The sequence below is a fragment of the Hyperolius riggenbachi genome, chromosome 4 (genome assembly GCF_040937935.1).
Source record: "Hyperolius riggenbachi isolate aHypRig1 chromosome 4, aHypRig1.pri, whole genome shotgun sequence".
NCBI classification, from domain to species: Eukaryota; Metazoa; Chordata; class Amphibia; order Anura; family Hyperoliidae; genus Hyperolius; species Hyperolius riggenbachi.
The window spans coordinates 176,194,499-176,217,849 of NC_090649.1; the positions used below are offsets into that span (position 1 = coordinate 176,194,499).

Genomic DNA, 23,351 nt, shown 5'->3' on the forward strand with positions numbered 1-23,351 from the left:
GTTGACAACAAATCTGCATGTGGTTCTTCTTCAGGAGACTACTGGAGCAACTCTTCTGTGTTTTACCCCCGAAACGGACAGGACAGCCCTGAGGGAAAGTGGCAAGGGTGCTGCTTTTAAAAAAAAACATCTCTGTGTTTCCTGTCCCTTTCGGTAGGCAGAGCTCCTCTCCAGTGGTCCTTTTGCAGAGAAAAAAATGGGAAAAAAAAGTTCATTTTACCTGAACATTAGGCTGCTCTTTGCAGTCTCCATTCCATTACTAAAGAAAACAGTTTACTTGGTTAAAGTGGACTTAAAGGGGCACTACAGTGAAAAACTGTAAAATTTAAAATATGTGCAAACATATACAAATAAGAAGTACGTTTCTTTCAGCGTAAAATGAGCCAGAAATTACCTTTCTCCTATAATGCTGTCACTTACAGTAGGCAGTAGAAATCTGACAAAAGTGACAGGTTTTGGACTACTAGTCCATCTCTTCATAGGGGATTCTCAGCAAGGCTTTTATTCTTTATAAAGATATTCCCTAAAAAGGATTCATACAAAGATGCCGGCCAGCTTCCCTGCTACACAGTTTTTTGGCAGTTGGACAGAGAAACTGCCATTCACTAAGTGCTTTTGAAAATAAATATATCCCCGGGAATGCCCTGTAAAGAGATGGATTAGTCCAAAACCTGTCAGATTTATACTACCTACTGTAAGTGACAGCAACATAGGAGAAAAGTAATGTATGGCTCATTTTACTCTGGAAAAAAATGTACTTCTAATTTGTATATGTTTACACATATTTTACATTTTACAGTTTTTCGCTGTAGTGCCCCTTTAAACCCTGCAATAGGAATCTCCCTGTAGAGTAGCCAAGCTCAATAAAATAGAGCCTTTATACAGCATTTATAAATAAGGTACCTAATGAGTAAAAAAAAAAAAAAAACCTTCCTGCTCTTTTCTAATAAATCCCTGTGATGTAATAACATTGACTGCTGTTTGTCTACTAAACTGCCTTTTACACTGGCAATTTAGTGTTCCCTGCTCACTCTAGCCGTACACACACACTCTTATGGCCCATACTCACCGCCTACAATTGTCGCCGCAACCATGTGGCGCGCGCGTGTTGCGGCGACAGGTTGCCCGTGAGTATGGCGTGCGCACCCCGAACCGCTGCTGTCGCCAGGCGATTGGCGTGGTCAATCGCCTAGCGACAGTTGCAGCTGCAACTTTGCCGCAACTGTTGCTAGTCCGCGTGTGTATGCGGACTAGCGACAGCAACCTAATAGCCGGAGCACTGAGTTTCCGGCGGGGGGGGGGGGGGGGGGGTCGGAACGTCGGCGACAGCTTCCGTCGCATCACTGATCCCTCTTCCGCGGTGTGTATGCGGAGGGACCTGGCGACTGCTCCCGTGTGCTAGCGACAAGCTACAAAAGTAGCTCGTGAGTATGGGCCATAATGCAAAGGGCTGGGTGCTGCAGCTTAGGTTGCACAAGACATCTTTTCCATGTGCACTCTGAGCTGTGACAGAAATGCAATGTGGTTGAGTAGAAGCAGCAAACTTGAGTAAACAGATAATTACTCAACAGATTAGGCAACTATCAACTGGTTGGTATTCGAGACGGCCTGGATGATGACATTTTTTACGGTTTTATGGTTATTTTGTGCAGCTTGGAAATTGTCCAAACAAATGTAATCGCTGTGGAGGCATAAATGTTTTTTTTTATATAACATTTGCATAAACTTGGAATTATTAACATTTCAATGGCCATTTCTGGTATTTCAAGCTTTTCCACCAGGTAAACTTTTAATAGCTATGATCATATTCTGTCTAGCTAATTTTGTCTACCCTGCATATAGAGATTAAATTACATAGCAGGTCCACCTTAACCACTTGCCGACCGCACACTCGTACCGTGCGGCGGCAAAGTGGTAGCTGGAGGACCAGCGACGCACATCTGCGTCGCCAGGTGCCTCCCTAATTAATCAGGAAAGGCCGCTCGCACGAGCGGCCGTTTCCTGTTAGATCACGGAGCGGGTCTCCATGAATAGCCTGCGAGCCGCTGATTGCGGCTCGCAGACTGAATGTAAACGCAGGAGACATTTGTCTCCTTTGTGTACATTGAACGGCGCTGCTGCTACAGCAGCGCCATAAGGCAGATCGGCGATCCCCGGCCGGGGATCGCCGCCATGTGACAGAGGACAGCCTGTCACAGGCTGCACAGGATGGATAGCGTCCTGTGCAGCCCCGATCACCAGGGGTGAGAGGGTGGAGAGGGAGGGGGGGGGAAATTTTGCTGCGGAGGGGGGCTTTGAGGTGCCCCCCCCCCCCCCGCAACACCCAGGCAGGCAGGAGCGATCAGACCCCCTGCACATCATCCCCATAGGGGGGAAAAAAGGGGGTGCTGGGGGCTGCAGAACCCACCCAGCACAGATCATAAAAAAACACGCTGTGTAAACCCCTGGACCTTAAGTGGTTAATAACGCAGTGCCCAAACATCTCTACACAGTACCTTTTGAGAGTAGAGTTTGTCCTAGTTAGCCCTGATGTCACCACTAGGGATGTTCAATGATATGCAAATAGTTTTGAGTTAATGCAGCATTATGCAAATGTATGCACCTTGAAAATGACCCAATCAAATCATGCTGAGGCAAAATTTGATTGGTCCATTTTCAAGCTGCATACATCTGCATACAAAATTTGCATAATGCTCAATCCACTAAAAATTATTTGCATCTCATTGACCATCCCTAGTCACTACTTGCCAAACCGATCAGAAACGACAGGAAAAGTAAGGGGGGACTCTACTCTACAGATTTGTATGGTGCATCTTTAAACTAGAGACTAGGCGCCACAGAGCAAACAGTAGCATTTTACTTTTCCTATAGATTCACACAGGATGATTCAGCTGCAAAACAATATTCCAGCCAATTTATTATAGGATTACATTCTACAAAACAATGCCATGTTTACACATTTCTCTAATTAATTCTAAACTGTTGCACATTGTTTCTGTATTTATCTCTGACTTCTGTTTTTTTTTCTTTTCTACATAACTGACAGGAAGTGTTTGGATTTTCTCCTGGTTAGTGGATGAGGTTGTAAAATGTCATCCCAGCCTACCAAGGTCAACAAATGAAAGTTCCTAAATACGATTAACCACAAGGAAATGCCAAAAACATGCTGATTAGGAACACAGTGGAAAATATAAAACCAAATTTGATAATTGGAAGAAACCAATTTAGTGGTAGTTAGACAAACTAAGCATAAAAGTAAGCATAAAAGTTATTTCTTATGGATAGAGGTGGCAGGTGATAAGCATAAGTATTTATGTTCAGCAAGCATCAGTCAGGAATTAGACATCCATTTATCACCTGATCAAACCTCCAAGGCCAGATTTATACTTGTTGTACCCCTAGGCCAGTGATCTACAAACCTGGCTCTCAAGCTGTTAAGGAACTACAAGTACCACAATGCATTGCGAGAGTCTGACAGCCACAGTCATGATTCATAAAGGCAAATGCATTGTGGGACTTGTAGTTCCTTAACAACTGGAGAGCCAAGTTTGCAGATTATTTTCGCTTCAGGTTTGCTTTAAAGGTTAATTATTTTCTCAACAATTTTTACATTTACAGTAACACAGTAACAGTAGTGGCTGGATAGTGTAATGGTTAAGGGTTTTGCCTCTGACACTGGCGACCTGGGTTCGCATCTCGGCTCTGCCTGTTCAGTAAGCCTGCACCTATTCAGTAGGAGACCTTAGGCAAGTCTCCCTAACACTGCTACTGCCTATAGAGCGCGTCCTAGTGGCTGCAGCTCTGGCGCTTTGAGTCTGCCAGGAGAAAAACGCGATATAAATGTTCTGTGTTATTTTGTTGTTTAACAATTATTTTAAACTGAAATTTCTTGATTCAGATAGTTGATTTTACCCATAAGGCCACTGCAGAATGGTCCTTTCCTGGCCATTACTGTATAAATGTATGTGCTACATTATGCTGATGCTTTTGGCTGTTTTACAGCAGTACGTTCATCTCCGAGAGAAAAGATTTTGCATTACCTCTTCTAATCGCCTTCTTTGTTCTTTCTGCTCTTCAATGCGTTTCTGCCTCTCAGCCAGAAGCTGCCTTTTGTGCTCCTCATTCTCACGTTGCTGCTGTTCCAGTTGCTGACGTCTAAGGGCCTCTGAACGTTCCTTGTTAGCCAACTGCAGCCTCAAGAAATCCCGTCTCAGCGTTGACTCCCCAGGTAGATTTAAAATTGAGCTGCACATATAGAAAACATTAGCAGTACTTTTTAAATATTTTGTGAAGGTTTTTTTTGTAGTAGATTTTATCTTAAAAAGGAGCTGTTAGGTATAAGGTCTCAGAGTAAATAAACACATATATCAGTAGCTAAATATTGGCTGTACTTACATTACATATGCATTTCACTGTCCACGTTTGTACTTCACATAATTTTTATATAGTATTTGCAGAGAATGATGCTCCTGACAGCTCATGGCAGGTTCCATGTTTGTCTGTCTCCTATGAAGCCAATTGTATCGTCATGTCCTCCCTGCTTCCTCTCACAAAAAAGATCGTAATGAATAACACTACTGTGCAGTGAATATTAATTAGCCATGTGGCTAGGAACAATAGCGGACTCCTGCAGTGTACTCTGCCCGGAGATTTATCAGTGCTGTGGCTGGACTATGTTACATGCTTTTGTAACTTGAGCCTGTAACTTCTCGCTAGCAGCCAAGGGGAGGGCCCCAGAATGCTTTGTTGTATGGTATGCGGCCTCTTGTCCTTTTTTAAGGGCTTGGGAATACAGAGCCTTGCTGTCAGCACACATCAAAGTAAGAGAGATTTTTAACTTCAGTATTTCCTTTTTGGCTTCCTTCTAAACTGTTTAACACAGGAGAATAGAGGTTTAAATTAGCTTTTGCAGCCTGACAGTTACTCTTTAACAACTCCAACCAACACCCTATGGTAATGACTAAGGAGAAGAGTGAGATTTATAGATTCCACCTATCTCCATGGCCACTATTCTTATGAAATAGCCAGTTTCTGATCCATATGTCCCTTCCAAAGAGTCCTCTTGTCCTTGGGGGACTGCCAACGGCAGCCTTGCAGATCATACTCACCAACCACACGGTAACTCTTTCTCTACCTTCTCCTTGATCTTCTCTGTCTTACCCCTGGTACAGTTTGTCTTTACCCTGTGGGTCAGTTTGAGCATCGGCTTCACATTAGGGATTATTGTTGTGACTAGTAGTGTTAGGTCATCATCCAATTGATCAGCCTAAACCTTTTAATTGTGTGTCACGCTCTGCAAGCACTTCATGCACTTTACAATAGTGCATTTATGCACCTTTTGATTCAGGGTCTCTCCCATTTACTTGATTTACTCCCATTTATTGCACTTTATATGCATTTGTTAGCACCAACATTGGAATTTACTTTTGTGTCTTTTGTATGTTAAATTGTATTTGGCAAGATGCTCTCTGTAAATGGCAGTATTATGTCTATTTCCCTAATGTACCTTCTCCTGCTGAGTGTTTGGCTTATACCCCAACTTGGTACTCTATCGTGGAATCTTTTCCCTCACTTTTCTCAAACTCTTGTGCCTCCGAGACAATTGAATTCAGATTTAATTGAGTGATGCTACTCCAAATTGGTTTGGTACACTTTAAGGGTAGATAGACAGGTTTATCTACAGTATTGTTTACTAACCTATCTTGCTGTCACCTAACCAAAGACCCGTTTAATTTTGGGTATGACTCAGTATGATCAAAAAGGTTCATATCTTGACTAGGAGATAGGTATACTTTTCTTCATTTGTAATGTGATCTATTTAACACACCAGGGCAAGTGGGTACTTATGGCTTCTTTCATTATGAAGAAGAAAAAAAGGAGGCTCACAAAGGAAGAGAATCAATGTAATTCAAGGGAAAGAAGATTTCATACCAATCCCAAAATACCTTCTTGCCAACAGCCCTCTACTAATAATCTAATATGATAACTAGAATTTCTCGGCAAAGTCAAAGTGTTCAAATTCTATTGATTGCAGTAGCATGGCACTGCACAGGCTTCGGAGGAAAAAGCCAAGCCCGATTGGGTCTGCACTACTGTGCAGATGGCTCGCGCAGTAGCATGGACCTGCTCGGGCTTTGGTGGAAAAAACAGAGACCACCCATGTCCTTCTATTGAGGTGAGTACTTATTTTCTTTACAGAAATGCTTTAAAGGGGTTTTTGTGGCATCTGAAGAAAACAAACAAACTGATACTTATCTGGGGCTTATATCTGCCCCCTGTAGCTGTCATGTCCCACGCTGTCCTCCTAGGATGCTCCATTCCCTGAAGCCGGCACTGGTCAAATATTCATCTAAAAAGACAAATCGTGCGTGTCTCCGGAAGCTTACTGCGCAGGCACAGTACGAGATTTTCTCATACAGCGACTGCACAGTAAGCTCCCAGAAATGCAAGCGGGAGTGCGCACGCACGCACCCACAGCCGCGCTAGACACGTAATTAGACCAGGACCTGCGGCGGGGAACGAAGCATCCTAGGAGGATGGCGTGGGACATGACAGCTACAGGGAGCTGATAAAAGCACCAGGAAAGTGTCAGTTTGTTTTTTCAGATGCCACAGAACTCCTTTAAGTGCTTTGTGTAATTTGCCTTCTTAACATTTGTGATAATTAAGTTTTAAGTGAGCAATTGTGGTTACCCACAATGCACCACTACTGAACATGCAAATTATCTCTTTATGCCCCCGAAACCAAGCTTATATCCAGAACCCAACATGCAGACACCCTGTTTTGGAATTTTGGCCCCGGTCAGTGCATGGCGAGGATTTATATGGCTATATGCTTTGTGTCTTTAACCTATGGTTATACTCAGAGGCCATTATGCAATTCACTTTTTCTCCTGAGTTTTCTCCTAGGAGATAATTTTTCATCTTCAATTAAAAATAACTTTTTTAGCACTTTACAATGGAAAAAGTACCAAAAAGTAGGTGAAAAATTACTGTAAAAATTATTTGCTTGCTGGTTGTTTATTTTTAAGTTGTGAAAATATCAGCCTAGGAGAAAGCTCATGTGAAAAAGTGGATTTCTTATGGCCCAGAATCCCTAACAAGCTAAAAATACTTCAAAACAGACATCTAGGATTTCCGCCTCAGAAGCTGGGCAACTCTCATTTAAATTTTAACTTCTTGTTCCAGTTTTAGATGAGTATATCACAAATCATTGCTGATGTAGAGGTAGAGCAGGTGCACAATTTTCCGGTCTCACATCAGAATATAAGGTTTCTGCAGCATCATTTTACCTTGGTTCCCCTGAATCATTCTCTTCCTCCTCCTCTTCACTTCCACTGTATTCATATTCGGTTTCATCTGGAAAGCAATTATATATTTTTTTTTTAGTATAAGAATGCCAATATACAGGTATGCATTTATAAATTAGATACATTGAATTATAAATACATGCGTTTGTGTATTTTTCTAAGACATTGCTCTTAAAGAGAATCTGTACTCTAAAATTCTTACAATAAAAACCATACCATTCTATTCATTATGTTCTCCTGGGCCCCTCTGCTGTTTCTGCCACTCACTGCTGCAATCCCGGCTTGTAATTGCCAGTTTAGGCAGTGTTTACAAACAAAAGACATAGCAATTGATAGGCTGAGAGTAGCTCAGTGTGTGAGTCATACAGAGTATGCAGGGGGCCTGGGGAGAGTGTGTATAGCTTCTATCCAATCACAAGCAGCACAGCACATTCCAGCCTGACTGCCTGAGCCCGACAGAGGAGAGAAGATTAAATCATATAACAGAGATAATACAGCCACTGTGCAACTAGGAAAGGCTGCAGTAAACCAGAGCACATTAGGACAGGCATAGGAACTTATAGGATAGAAGAAATAAGGCTCAACATTTTGTTACAGAGTCTCTTTAAATAGTCGAATAAGCACATGGGATTTGTGGAATTCCAAGATCAGACTTGCGCATAAGAATTCTGCAATTTTGAGTTGACAGTTGATAGTCGGAAATAATGGAATTCCGACTTGTAAATTTTGAACTTTGCCCAAATTATGTTTGTGTAATTATGTTCGTGTAATGCAATTTTTTTTAATACTGTAAATACCAAAAATGTCTGCTGAGTATGCTCAAGGGCATGAATATTTTTGAATTTTTGGATTAAGTGTCTGCAGTTTTGTAGAATTATCATATTCTTTGCTAGTACTAATAATCACAAATACAGAAGTTATTACAGAAGTGAGAATTGGATTGCATATTACCTTTCTCTACACGTTTCTTCTTTGTTCGATCAATGTGGTCCTTAAGTTGAATTCGGACCTGTCTTTCATTTGGCTGGTCTCTGATGAATGGATGCTTCATGAGCTGCTCTGTTGTGGGTCTTTGGCTGTGGTTCTTCACTAAGCAGCCTTCGATGAATGACTGAAACTTTTTGGACCTAAATGGAAAACATGAAATCAAAATTCAAGCCTTTCTGATGCAAGCACAGACTTTCTCAGTTTCACTCAGTCGTCACATATTAAGTGTCTATAGAGGCAGAATATGAACTCAAATGGAGTTTTAAAGTGGGATTGTCACCAAAAAAATCACATTTCAAAAGCAACTGATCTGAGTGCCTCCCTATCGGTATGGACAGATATATCTTTCCATAAAAACATGCTGCGAACAGTGTAAACGTGCATACACATCAATACTCTCCTGCACTGTATACTAGACCCTTGCTTGACACATTTTGGCAAGTTACAGGAAAAAAAAAAAGTTTTAAAAATACATTTTATCACTTTTTGCACAGAAATCCTGGGAAAATTAAATGCCAGGGAGGTTAAGTGATAAAGATGCTAACCTTGCATTCAAAAATGTTTGTGCTGTTATGGTTTGGCGTTATCACATACCTTAGGAGCACTGGTCCTTTAATTGCCATTGCCAAACAGTTGCATGTTGGGGGATCTTTTTATCTAGAATACATTCCTCCACTTCCTTTTATTTCCCCCTCCTTCTAATGACATAAGACAGTGCCCTTCCTAGTATAGACCTCAGTGGGAGTGTCTGAAGACTCTGGGAGGAGGGCGGGTAACGAATAGAGATGTGAGAAACTGTTCGCCCGGCGAACTTCTCTGGAGCTCTTACTACTTCCGGGTCGCACTGACCCGGAGTAGTACGCCTGCACTGCCCGGCTGAGCGCGTCCTAGATCGCGCTCCTGTTGCCGGGCACTCTCTGTGCATGAGCGTGACGTCATTCATGACGTCACGCACATGCGCAGAAAGTGCCCGGCAACAGGAGCACGATCTAGAACGCGCTCCGCCGGGCAGCGCAGGCGTACTACTCCGGGTCAGTGCGACCCGGAAGTAGTAAGAGCCCCAGGGATTTGGAGATGTTCGGCGGCGAACGGTTCGGGAACGCCACATCTCTGGTAATGAATACACAATAAGCAAGAGGAGAAAAAAAGAGCGAGGGAGGAAATTATGTCAGGATTAACGTCATTCATAGGTAACCAAGATGGAAACGGTCTAGAATAGTATTCTCTGCTTTTCCTTTATAAAATTCACAAGAATCATAGTGTGGGCAGTGCAATAAATCTGTTATGTAAGTACAACTAGTATTTATCTACTTATATATGTGTTTTTTATTTCAAGGTTAGCATGGGTGTCACTTATTCTTTAACTTATGGATTCTTACTATCTCTCTGCATAGTGATTATCAGGGACTGGGGCACAACAGAACACAATAATTAGGCCTGGATGACTTTAGCTTCCTTTGCCAGGGTGCAGAATTCCTGTAAAATTGACTGCCCTTATAAGTCAGAGACCCTCTTTCACCACCAGGTCACTTTTAAGGTCTGATTTCATTAAATGGATTCTGGTTCCAGATGCTTTAAAGAGACTGTGTAAGAACAAAATCCTCCCCTGGGGGGTACTCACCTCGGGTGGGGGAAGCCTCCGGATCCTAATGAGGCTTCCCACGCCGTCCTCTGTCCCACGGGGGTCTCGCTGCAGCCCTCCGAACAGCCGGCGACAGAGCCGACTGTAGCTTCAATATTTACCTTTGCTGGCTCCAGCGGGGGCGCTGTGGCGGCTTTCGGCACGGAAATAGACGGAAATACCCGATCTCCGTCAGATCCGCTCTACTGCGCAGGCGCCGGAAACTTGCGCCTGCGCAGTAGAGCAGACCCGACGGCGATCGGGTATTTCTGCCTACTTCGGAGCCGACAGCTGTCAGAGCGCCTGCGCAGGAGCCAGGAAGGTAAATATTACGTCACCGCTGCACGGAGGGCTGCAGCGAGACCCCTGACGGATGGAGGACGGCGTGGGAAGCCTCATTAGGATCCGGAGGCTTCCCCCACCCGAGGTGAGTACCCCCCAGGGGACGTTTTGTCGTTACAGTTCCTTTTTAAGGGATTCAGAAGCTACTGAAGTAAAGATATTAGCATGGCAGCCTGGAAATTGGTATTTTTTTATACAGGGAACACATGTCACTTTTCCTTAAGGGATCACTCCAGCGACAAAGTAAGCAGTTAATATCTGACAGAACTGACAGGTTTTGGACTAGTCCATCGCCTCATGGAGATTCTCAGGTTTTCTTTGTTTTCTGAAGCATTCCCTGAGCGGCAGTTTAACTGCCAAAACCGTAAGATACCAGCCACAATGAGTGAAAAATGTCTAAAAACTGCTTGGTGGTAGATGTTCAGGTTTAGGACAAATCGTCTGGCATAGAAAGGGTTAACAGCTGACTTCCTTTCACGTCTTCTCTAGTCTCCTTTTTGACCTGACTTGATAAATCTCTTTATTTTTATCTGGTAAATAAGTACGGTAATAAGGATGCTAACAAGGCAATCCAAAAGTCAAAAATCACTTTTCTTTTTCTCCTCCATAAAACACCATTTCCCAATTTCCATGGCTGTTATTTGGTACATCTGTCGCACAAAGGAAGTTGCAGGGCATTCTGGATTTTGTTTTTTTCTTCCTTACTTTCCTCCCCTTTCCCCCTCAGACATAACTAATGCAGCCTCATTGGCTAAAGCCTCTTTCCCTCCTGTTTTTCCCTCCCACACCTCTGTTCCTCTCTGATTGGCCAATATTTCTCATGCTGAGAAGCTGAGACAATCAGAGTTGGGTGGGAGTGTCTGAAGACTGGGAGGAGGACGGGTATGCATATACAATCAGGCAGAGTAAAGGAGGAAATGACATCAGGATTAGCTTCCAAATAGACAGTTAAAATGGAAAATCTATATGCTATACATATTTTATGTAAGTAGAGCAAGTATTTATCTACTTATATATGTGGTTTTTTTTCAGATATAGTATGGCTGCTCCTCTTTAAGAAGGAGAAATCGTGCACTTTTTTCCAACAAACTTTATCAGGTCATTTCTTATCACTAGACTCAGACAAGGGCAGGCTGAACTCTATCCAGAAATCACAAGGCAAATGCTACTTCATGACAAGACAGCAATCCCCATAGATATCTTAAACAAATGTATGTCAAACTGGAGAATGTTCATCTAGTGAGTTTTCATCTGCACACTGCAGTGCTCTTGCCGACATGCAAGAGCACTTTTGTGTTTTAAGATGGCCTGAAGGTTTCTTATAAATGATGGAAAGAAGAACAGTGCTAAACTGGTCACAGGACTTCGCACCAGAGACAACTAAATCAGTGACCTAATTAAATACTTACCATTAATGCTAAAGAAAAAGAAAGCAGTTCTGTAAATAAACTCCAGTAACATACAGCCAAAGACAAGAACATCAACTAAGCATGGTTAATAACTGCGTGGCGTGAAGGTATATGTGCTTACTTGCGACGACTTAATTTAAACATAATTTGGAGAACATCTGCATGTATGGTAGGAATTATGAAAAATCAAGTGAGCAGTTTTCAAACTTGTTCATGCACCGTATATAAATAATTTGACCAAATTTAGAGGGGGAATAAAACTGCTACTTTTCCTTAAAGTAGACCTGAACTCAGAACTTCCTCTCTGCTCTAAAAGATAAGCAACAGCATAATAACCTTTACAGAAAGAAAAAAAACTGTTACAGCTGACACAAATCCTGCTATAAATCTTCAATGGAAGCAGACATAGGGTTAACATCCTGTGTTTAATCCACCAGTGACCTAAATGATTACACTGACGCTGTGACTTCATATATTACCTTTGGTGAAGAGTCCTGCATCCCCACAAAAAAGTGCACCAGGTACAACAACGATAAACCCTGGTTTACATCACATCTTAGGAAGCTGCGCCTCGATAAAGAAAGGGCATATCGTACAGGCGATAAAGTCCTCTACAAAGTTGCGAAATACAAACTGCAAAGAGCCATTACTGACGCAAAAAAAGGTTATTCTAAAAAACTTGAGAAACAATGTTCCAACGCCGACTTATTCACAATATGGAAATCTCTGCATGAAATTACCAGCTACAGGAAGAGATCTCCCCCCTCACTACACAATCTGCAGCTTGCAAATAAACTGAATACATTTTATTGCAGGTTTGACACTAGCAACAAAAGCCAAACACACCAAGTCAATTCGCATAATTTCCTTCTCTGCAACAGGCAAACTGAGCACTCCTCCTGCCAGCCAACGTCTCCACCCCCTGCGGTGCCTCAGCATCTACACAACACAGGAGGCCAGACACAATCTATTGACCTGTCCCCAGATGTGCATGCTCTAACAATATGCCAATCAGATGTAAACAGACTCTTCAAAAGACAAAACACTAGGAAAGCAATGGGGCCAGACACTGTGTCTGCGAAATGCTTGTAACTCTGTGCCGATCAATTAGCTCCTGTATTCACAGACATATTCAAAGCATCTCTCGAACTCTCAATTGTTCCGGCCTGTTTTAAAAACTCAACTATTGTACCAATTCCAAAAAATACAAAACCTACATGTTTAAATGATTACAGGCCTGTTGCCCTGACATCATTGGTCATGAAAGCATTCGAAAAACTGTTAATGGCTTATCTGAAATCAATCACAGATCTCCTGCTGGACTCTCTGCAATTTGCCTACAGGTCTAATAGATCCGCAGATGATGCCGTGACCATGTGTATGCATTATGTACTACAGCATCTAGACACCCCAGGAACCTACACCAGGATTTTATTTATAGATTACAGCTCTGCATTTAATACCATAATGCCATCGCTGCTACACAGCAAGCTCTCCCAGCTACACATACCTGAATCCATCTCAAAATGGATAACCGATTTCCTAACCGACAGGAGACAGCATGTTAGACTTGGTAAACACACATCAAGCTCTCTGACAGTCAGTACTGGTGCACCCCAGGGAAGTGTGCTTTCCCCACTGCTCTACTCACTGTACACCAATGACTGCATCTCCACAGATCCATCTGTTAAGGTTCTGAAGTTTGCAGATGACACAACAGTAGTTGCTCTCATAGAAAACGGGGACGAGTCTGCATACAGGCATGTGGTGGGACAGCTTTCCTCCTGGTGCAGCAGCAACAACTTGGAACTAAATGCTCTCAAAACCATGGAGATGATAATAGACTTTAGGAGATCTCCCCCCCCAGCACCTCCCCTTAACCATAAATGGATCCACAATAACCCAGGTAGAGTCATTCAAGTTTCTTGGGTCCACAATCTCACACAACCTAAAATTGGACAACAACACTGCCACTATTGTCAAGAAAGCACAACAGAGGATGTACCATCTACGGCTGCTGAAAAAGTTTGGCCTACCTCAAAATTTAATGGTGCAGTTCTACACTACAATTATCGAATCCACCATAACATCATCTATGACTGTATGGTTCGGCTCCTGCTCAGCACTAGAAAAGGGGAGGCTGCAGCACATCATCCGACCAGCGGAAAGGATAATTGGCTGTAGCTTACCTTCCCTGCAGGATCTTTACGCTAGCAGGTGCAGAAAGAGAGCAACCAAAATTCCCTCTGACCCCTCTCACCCAGCTCACTCCAACTTCAGCACAGAACTGTAAATGAACAATTCTCACATTGCTTACTGCCACTATACTTGCATAAATGTCCTTGACTTGTAATATGCACACTGTTTGTCCTTGTATTGTTTTTGTTTGCGTTTGTTAACCACTTGAGGACCGTGGGCTTTACCCCCCTTAAGGACCAGGCACTTTTTTTCCATTCAGACCACTGCAGCTTTCACGGTTTATTGCTCGCTCATACAACCTACCACCTAAAAGAATTTTGGCACCTTTTCTTGTCACTAATAAAGCTTTATTTTGGTGCTATTTGATTGCTGCTGCGATTTTTACTTTTTATTATATTCATCAAAAAAGACATGAATTTTGGCAAAAAAAATGATTTTTTTTAACTTTCTGTGCTGGCATTTTTCAAATAAAGTAAAATTTCTGTATACATGCAGCGCGAAAAATGTGGACAAACATGTTTTTGATTAAAAAAAAACATTCAGCCTATATTTATTGGTTTGGGTAAAAGTTATAGCGTTTACAAACTATGGTGCAAAAAGTGAATTTTCCCATTTTCAAGCATCTCTGACTTTTCTGACCCCCTGTCAGGGGCTAGAATTCCAGGATAGTATAAATACCCCCCAAAAGACCCAATTTTGGAAAGAAGACATCCCAAAGTATTCACTGAGAGGCATAGTGAGTTCATAGAAGATATTATTTTTTGTCACAAGTAAGCGAAAAATGACACTTTGTGACAAAAAAAAAAAAAGTTTCCATTTCTTCTAACTTGCGACAAAGAAAAATGAAATCTGCCACAGACTCACCATGCCCCTCTCTGAATACCTTGAAGTGTCTACTTTCCAAAATGGGGTCATTTGTGGGGTGTGTTTACTGTCCTGGCAAGTGGGCAAAGTGCTAAATTTTGAGCACCCCTGTAAAGCCTAAAGGTGCTCATTGGACTTTGGACCCCTTAGCGCAGTTAGGCTGCAAAAAAGTGCCACACATGTGGTATTGCCGTACTCAGTACAGGGTCGTAACTAGAAATCGATGGGCCCCCCTGCAAAACTTTGGATGGGGCCCCCTTCTGCCAGGACAGAGCACTCAGGGAGAGGTAGAGAGGTTGGAGGCTGGGCGTTGTACAGAAGAGTGTGCTGCACACTGAATAGGCTCTGTTTACAAATCTTTGTCTGCCAAACTTTTGTGCAGAGAGTAAAAAAAAATGTTTTCTCCTTGCCCTTAGTTGTCAGTCTCTCAGGATGGGGCCCCCTGTGGCTTCTGGGCCCCCCTGCGGCTGCAACCCTTGCAGGGTCTATTGTTACGCCCCTGACTCAGTAGAAGTAGTATAATGTGTTTTGGGGTGTATTTTTACACATACCCATGCTGGGTGGGAGAAATCTCTCTGTAAATGACAATTTTTTGATTTTTTTTTTTACACACAATTGTCCATTTACAGAGAGATTTCTCCCACTCAGCATGGGTATGTGTAAAAATATGCCCCAAAACACATTATACTACTTCTCCTGAGTACGGCGATACCACATGTGTGGCACTTTTTTGCAGCCTAACTGCGCTAAGGGGCCCAAAGTCCAATGAGTACCTTTAGGATTTTACAGGTCATTTTGCGACATTTGGTTTCAAGACTACTCCTCACGGTTTAGGGCCCCTAAAATGCCAGGGCAGTATAGGAACCCCACAAATGACCCCATTTTAGAAAGAAGACACCCCAAGGTATTCCGTTAGGAGTATGGTGAGTTCATAGAAGATTTTATTTTTTGTCACAAGTTAGCGGAAAATGACACTTTGTGAAAAAAAACAATACAAATCAATTTCCGCTAACTTGTGACAAAAAAATAAAATCTTCTATGAACTCACCGTACTACTAACGGAATACCTTGGGGTGTCTTCTTTCTAAAATGGAGTCATTTGTGGGGTTCCTATACTGTCCTGGCATTTTAGGGGCCCTAAACCGTGAGGAGTAGTCTTGAAACAAAATGTCGCAAAATGACCTGTGAAATCCTAAAGGTACTCATTGGACTTTGGGCCCCTTAGCGCAGTTAGGGTGCAAAAAAGTGCCACACATGTGGTATCGCCGTACTCGGGGGAAGTAGTACAATGTGTTTTGGGGTGTATTTTTACACATACCCATGCTGGGTGGGAGAAATAACTCTGTAAATGGACAATTGTGTGTAAAAAAAAATCAAAAGATTGTCATTTACAGAGGAATTGGATAGGCCAGGCTGGTCAGGACATTTGGGACAATAAAAACCGGTGTCATTCCTTCTTCTAGCACTGCTGCAGACACGACAATGTTTTCTTCGGATGCGTTGTCCTGGGGCACACGGAATCTGATAGGCGTAATGCCTTCCATGCAGTCAGCTAGTTGCATCTGGGGGGGGGGGGGGGGGGGGCTGGCACCTCCTGGATACAGGATGTCCAGAATGATCTGTTCCTGAAATTGAAGGAAAGATTCAGTTCTCCCAGCCTTACTGTAGAGAACAAAGCTGTTGTAAACTGCCAATTGAATCAGATAAAAAGACACTTTCTTATACCAGCGTCTTGTTTTCCGGTAAACTAAATAGGGTGCTAACCTCTGGTCATTGAAGTCCACCCCTCCAATGTTGACATTATATTCGTGGACGACAAGGGGCTTTTCAATGACCGCAGTTGCCCGTTGAATTTGGACTGTCGTGTCTGTGTGAATGGTGGACAGAAAGTAAACGTCCCTCTTGCCCCTCCATTTCACCGCGAGCAGGTCGTCAGTATGCAAGGCGGCCCTCTGCACCCGTTCAAGTCTGGTGGTAACGAGCCGTTGGGGGAAGACCTGGCGACTAGGCCGCGCAGTGCCACAGCATCGGATTCCTTCTAACTTTAAGTGCTGATAGAGGGCCACACTTGTGTAATAGTTGTCCACATAAAGATGGTACCCCTTCTGGAACAATGGTGACACCAAGTCCCACACAACCTTTCCACTGCTCCCCAGGTAGTCAGGGCATCCGACCGGCTCCAATTTGGAGTCTTTTGCCTCATAGACCCTAAAACGACATGTATAGCCTGTGGCCCTTTCACAGAGCTTATACAGTTTCCTTGCTTGGGATGTACTGTTTGATGCCAAGGCGCCCGGTAAAGCGTAAGAGGGACTCGTTTACGCAGATGTTCTGTTCAGGGATATAAGCATCTGCAAATGTTGATGACAGGTGGTCTATGAGGGGCCGAATTTTGTGGAGCCAGTCATAAGCAGGGTGGCCCTTTTCATGACAGGTTTCGTCGTCGTTAAAGGGCAGGAAGCGCAGGATGGACTCAAATCATGTCCTAGACATGGCAGCAGGGTACAAGGGAACATTATGTACTGGGTTCGTAGACCAATACGACCGCAATACATTCTGTTTCATTAGTCCCAAGTGAATGATAAGGGCCAAAAAGATTTTAATGTCGGAAACTTGGACTGGTTTCCACCGGAAAGGCTGGGCATAGCTGCTCTCCGGGTGCTCAGTGATGAATTGTGTGGCTTTACGGTTGGTCTCAACCACAATTAAGTCCAAGAGAACCTGGGTGATTAACAGCTGCAAAAAGTCTAGGGCCATTCCTAGATGAGCTGTCGCCACCTGGACTCCAGACTGGGCGGTGAAAGGGGGCACTACGGGTGCGGCGGAATCAGGGGATTGCCAATCTGGATGTGCCAGCACCTCTGGGAGTCTATGGGTACTACGTCTGTCTTCTTCTTGGTGGCTGTGACGGGGGTACTACTGCACTTGCCACCGTACCAGTTTCAACTGCCATGCTGGCGCTCACCACTTCACCAGGGTCTACGGAAGTACTGGTACTAAGTCCAGGAGATGCTGCGCTGCTGGTGCCTGCCTCACCAAGAAAACTCATCAGCGTTAGCACCACCCTGCTGCCCTTGAGGCGGATCCTGCGCCACCTGCGGTCTAACGACATAGGGTCTGGTACGCCTGGCTCTAGCCGGGACCAAAGCCTCGTCATCACTTTCGGTCAGAGAACCACTGTTTTCCCCAGGTTCAAATTCGGACCCGGATGATTCGTCGGATGAGTCTTCCCAAAAGCTCTCATCCGACTGGTCCATGTACCTGTATACCTCCTCATCGGAAATCCCCCTTCTTGCCATTGTGGATTGCTAAATTTATGGGGTTTTCCTCCGAGACTACCCAGAAAAAAAGAGCACCTACCTAGCAAAAGGGAGTACTTGAGAGGTATTGGGGTTGGTGGGAAGTGGGGTCTCAGAGGCAATCAAATAATCACGGGACAATCAAATACAATTACAGCACAATCGAATCCAATCACAGCACAAGCAAATCTGATGCACTCGGAAGGTGGTGGTTGGAGGTGGTGGTGGGGGGGGGGGGGGGGGTTGGGTGTGGCGGGAAGTGGGGTCTCAGAGGCAATCAAACAATCACGGGACAATCGAAGCCGATCACGGGACAATCAAATACAATTACAGCACAATCGAATCCAATCACAGCACAAGCAAATCTGATGCACTCGGAAGGTGGTGGTTGGAGGTGGTGGGGGGGAGGGTGGGGTTGGGTGTGGCGGGAAGTGGGGTCTCAAAGGCAAACAATCACGGGACAATCGAAGCCGATCACGGGACAATCAAATACAATTACAGCACAATCGAATACAATCGCAGCACAAGCAAATCTGATGCACTCGGAAGGTGGTGGTTGGAGGTGGTGGTGGGGGGGGGGGGTTGGGTGTGTCGGGAAGTGGGGTCTCAGAGGCAATCAAACAATCCTGGGACAATCGAAGCCGATCACGGGACAATCAAATACAATTACAGCACAATCGAATCCAATCACAGCACAATCAAATCTGATGCACTCGGAAGGTGGTGGTTGGAGGTGGTGGGGGGGAAGGTGGTGGTTGGAGGTGGTGGGGGGGAGGGTGGGGTTGGGTGTGGCGGGAAATGGGGTCTCAGAGGCAATCAAACAATCACGGGACAATCAAAGCAGATCACGGGACAATCAAATACAATCGCAGCACAATCGAATACAATCGCAACACAATCGAATACAATCGCAGCACAGTCAAATACAATGCACTCGGACTGTGATTAGGGGGGGGGGGGGGGTCTGAGGGCGATTTGAGGGGGTGGGGGGTTGATCAGGAGCCCGCACGGGGCAGACGGAGTCCTGATCTGATGAGAGGCAGACCCAGGGGGTTACTGATCGCAGATCAGTTAGTGATTGCTGGGGAGGACAGATGTAAACAATGTGCAGGGGATGTAATCAGGAGGGGGGTATGAGGGCAATCGAGGGTCTGGGCAGGTGATCGGTTGCCCCCGCGGGGCAGTTAGGGTCTGCTCTGATGGGTGGGGGTGCTGAGGGGTGATGGACAGGTGATAGACAGGTGATCAGAGGGGGATCAGAGGGGGATCAGAGGGTAAGGTAGCTGTATACAGATGTATACATTATACAGGGGGGTAGTCTGGGATGGGGTCTGGGGGTGATCTAAAGGTGGGGGGGGGATCAGGGGTGACTAGGAGGCAGTTAGGGACCTACACTAAGGGATAGCGTCAATAGTTAGTGGCAGGTGGTGGGGGGGGGGGGGGGGTTTATAGGGGTGCAAGGGTGCTGGCAGGGGTCTGCTGGGGTGATCGGGGGGGGGGGGGGCTGAAGGCTGGGGTGGGAGATCAGGGGGGCTGTGGGAAAAAAAAGCAAGGTGCAGTGTCGCTTACAAAATGCTTCCTCCTCGCTGGTGGTCTCTGGAACAATGAGACCACGAGGCGAGGAGGAAGCACGTATAAGGCACTTTGTTTACCTAACAAAGTGCCTTATATGCTTTGATTGGCCAGATTTCTGGATTCCTCCGCTCGCCGGCGCTGCTAAGTGGCCGGCGAGCGGAGACTAAACTGCCGGCTATCGATCCCCGGTGAAGGATCGCGTCACGGATGACGCGATCGCTCCGCCCATGCCCCTACAAGGACCGCCGCCATTTGTCAATACGGAGGTCCTTGCGGGGTCCACTTCCCGGCCGCCAATTGTATATACGGCGGTTGGGAAGTGGTTAAGCAACTGCCAAGACAAATTCCTTGTAGGTGCAAACTTACTTGGCGAAATAAAATTGATTCTGATTGTGATTCTGATTACAAATTAGTTGCTCTGCTGAGGCAGCCAGCTAACAGCTGAGAGATCAAATTACAACTTGTGATTAGGCACAGATGAGGGGGAATTAGACAGGATAAACTCTCTAAATACATACAGGGTGCATTTCTCTCGGTTTTCCTTCTGTCCTGTGCAAGAGATCAGGTCCACTTTAAAGGGAAACTGCATTTATGCTAGCCCTATTTGTTAAAAGAAATTATTTCATTGTGCTTACGTGTAAGCATCTAAAATGGTTATTACACAGGGTTGCCAACAGGCTGCGGGACTATGGAGGGTTTGCTGCCAGTCAGTGGATTAGTTGAGGTGTGGAAAATGAGTGGCAAGCTCTTGCTCTGCGTAGGTCAGGACTCCTGCAGCAAGATAGGAAGTTTCTAGGCAGTCTGTATTCTACATGCGGAATAAATTCCAAGTTTGCCGAAAAGTGCATATCTTAGCTTCAGTCAGTTTTGAAAATTCATAGCTTGCTGCAAATTTAATATAGAAAGTAAATGTTTAATAACATTCAATTACACATCTAGTGAAATGAAGGTGGATTTTAACTTTAATAATACATGTTAATTATAAAATACTTGAATTTGTGACCAGAAGTAAGCCTTATGAGTCGTCAAAAAACGGAAACTTTTCAGTCAATACACAAAATTAAAAATGTATTCAGGGCCGGGCCGAGGCATAGGCTGGAGAGGCTCCAGCCTCAGGGCGCAGTGTAGGAGGGGGTGCACAATTCATTCAGCTGTCATTTATAATTGTGTTTGAAGCAGAAAGAAATAAGAAAAGGGGATACAGAGCAGTGACTGCAAGCCAGATAACTAGATATTAAGGTGTTGGGGGTGGGGGCCCTGGGGCACCTTTTAGTCTAATAGCAATCAGTGTGTGACGGCTGGGGTGGCAGGGATAGAGGGGCGCACTTTGGTGTCTCAGCCTTGGGTGCTGGAGGACCTTGTCCCGCCTCTGAATGTATTTGCCGTTGAATCTAAACACTGTAGAAAGTAATGGAGACTAGCACCAACCTGTGCTGCGGCCCTTTTTTAGTAGGTGCAGATGAAAAATGTTGGGTATGTCACAAGCTTAGGGTGCCCAGACTGGTGGGTGGAGGTGGGAGACACTACTGAATGGCTGTTTCGCTTACAAAAAAAAATTAAAAAAATTTGTTCACAGCCAGTTAACATAGGTGTTAAGGTGGCCAAGTACCATACAATTAAAATATCCAATTTTTCACCAGTTCAAAAACTTCAATCGGTTGTCCCGAAAAATCAAGAGCGTTTCTTTGTTTTCGATAAATCCGAACGAATTTACAGTTTTTTTTTTATTTTTGGAGATTGGACATGTTGGAAATTTCAGACCAACTTTATCAAGAATTGTATGGTGTGTGATGGATTGTCAATTACTTGATGTACAGTTCCAATATAATTTTTTCTGAGCTTTCAATTATTTTATTCAGGCTTGGGGAAAAAAATGAACATAGGTGTGTGGTATATTAGTCAGATTTTTTAATTGTTACAGTCAGAAAAATTGATTGCTATTCTTGAATTGAACAGGTTTTTAAAAAAATTGTATGGTGTGTGGCCACCTTTGACTGATTACTGGCTGTCAACAAGCATTTTTTGGACGCGAAACAGCTGTCAGCTCTTCGTCACTGTCTCCCCCCGCCATTTACCTGCCTGGGACCCAATGTCGTTCATCAGTAACTACAACAAAGAGCTGCAACATTGGTTGGTTCTGGCCTCTATTACTACTTTCTACAAAACTTGCCGAACTTGCCGATTTCTCTAAATTCATTGCTGAGCATACCCTGCAGAGTTCAGAAGCTGGCAATAAACGTGGAGTGAACCAAGGGCTCACACAATTTCCTGTGACCGCAACATTCATATCTTCTCAGGTGCCAACGCATTCCTTTGCTTTTTATCAAATTTGAAGCACAACACTACCAAATGCTAAAGTGTGGTCATCTCATTTAGAGACCATTCAGCCATGTCTGCTGCAAAATACCCACATGCATTTTACAAAATGCTGTGTGTGTTTTAATGTGGGTTTCAAAACTAACAAGGTAGCTGTATTCCTCCTCGAAACTAGAGTACCTCCAGTATAAAAAAGCAAATCCTGTCATATCAGGCTCCTAAAGTTAACCAGAACAGAGTAAAATTATTTAAAACACATGATGTACCTGCAAATGAATATTACATACTTACATCGCCATTAGTTACTCTCAGAAGCTAACCATTTTTTTCTTACGATTCCTTCCAGTTCTGACAAGATTTTGTCAGAACTGAAATACATCAGATGCTGTCAGTTATATATCAGTTGCTGTCAGTTATAACTGAAAGGACAACTGATGTGCATATGGCTCAAGTGGGTGATATTACAGTTTAACAGTGTGTTGACCAAGAAGCTGTTATGGGGTACTGGCCATTTTCAAAATGGAGGATGGAGAATTCCATTGATCACAGTGGACAAACAGGATGCAGGAGAGGGAGAAAGATTGATGAGCAGACTACATGGGAGGTAAGTATGACAGGTGTATGTTTATTTTGACTTTTAATTCTCAGTTCAGGTTTGCTTTAATGATGCTGGGCGGGTGCGGAGGCTTCAAATTACTTACCTGATCAGCTGTAATTCGTTAACCATTACTGCCACCCAGATGTGAGCCTCACTGCTGCGGCAGCAGGGATTTGAGGCTCACACCTGTGCAGTCTGAGGGGCTGAGTGCGCAATAATGCGATGGTGCCGGCTACAGGGGGGGGGGGGGATTGGTGGCAGGGTACAAAAGTCCCCTAAACCAATCCGTGCATGTCTGCCGAGAATGATCACCGATTTTATTCAAAAACAGTGATCATTCTCAATTGGTGCCGCCACGCTGCCTCCTGCTCGCTTGTTTCCACCACTCCTGCCGCCAATTGTTAGATTAATGAATGGGAACTTTGTTCTCATTCATTCATCTCCCTTCTAGGCCACCGTGATCGGGGGCATCAATTAGTTGCCTGTGTCACTTCCGAAGTAACACTAACGCATTACTTCCTATTAAGCGTACTTATTCTACGGTTATAAGAAGTAATGCGTAAGGGGAATCTTGTGGTCAAATAGTAAAATTACACCTACATACATTAAGTACTAAAAATGTTTTAATATGTATGTCAAGAGAGTATATTATTATTTAATTATAGGCATGTGATTAGTGAATGATGTAAAACAAACTTTATTTCCAAATAAAATATTGTCACCATACATTGTAGTAGGGATTGTTAGGGACTTACCTCTGGGATTCAGTGATGCGTCCATCTCCGCAGAGAGTCAGCCACGTCCTGGCACTTCTGGGTTGGCGCAGCTCTCT

General features: G+C 44.1%; 1 protein-coding gene and 1 long non-coding RNA gene across 18 annotated transcripts in view; one reads left to right on the top strand and one right to left on the bottom strand.

Annotated features, from left to right (window-relative positions):
• TNIK (TRAF2 and NCK interacting kinase) overlaps positions 1 to 23,351 on the bottom strand; it is a 458,011-nt gene that overhangs the window by 125,836 nt on the left and 308,824 nt on the right. For all 17 annotated transcript variants that reach the window (XM_068281022.1, XM_068281018.1, XM_068281020.1 and 14 more), the window contains 3 exons: positions 8,261 to 8,436; positions 7,292 to 7,358; positions 4,041 to 4,245 (listed from right to left, as the gene is read on the bottom strand). In XM_068281022.1, coding sequence (XP_068137123.1) covers positions 4,041 to 4,245; positions 7,292 to 7,358; positions 8,261 to 8,436 — 448 coding nt within the window. The remainder of the gene's footprint in view (positions 1 to 4,040; positions 4,246 to 7,291; positions 7,359 to 8,260; positions 8,437 to 23,351) is intronic.
• The window catches only part of LOC137571620 (uncharacterized), a 33,396-nt gene that overhangs the window by 7,072 nt on the left and 2,973 nt on the right, over positions 1 to 23,351 (top strand). The window contains exon 2 of the long non-coding RNA XR_011031384.1: positions 4,097 to 4,228. This is a non-coding gene — a long non-coding RNA (uncharacterized lncRNA). The remainder of the gene's footprint in view (positions 1 to 4,096; positions 4,229 to 23,351) is intronic.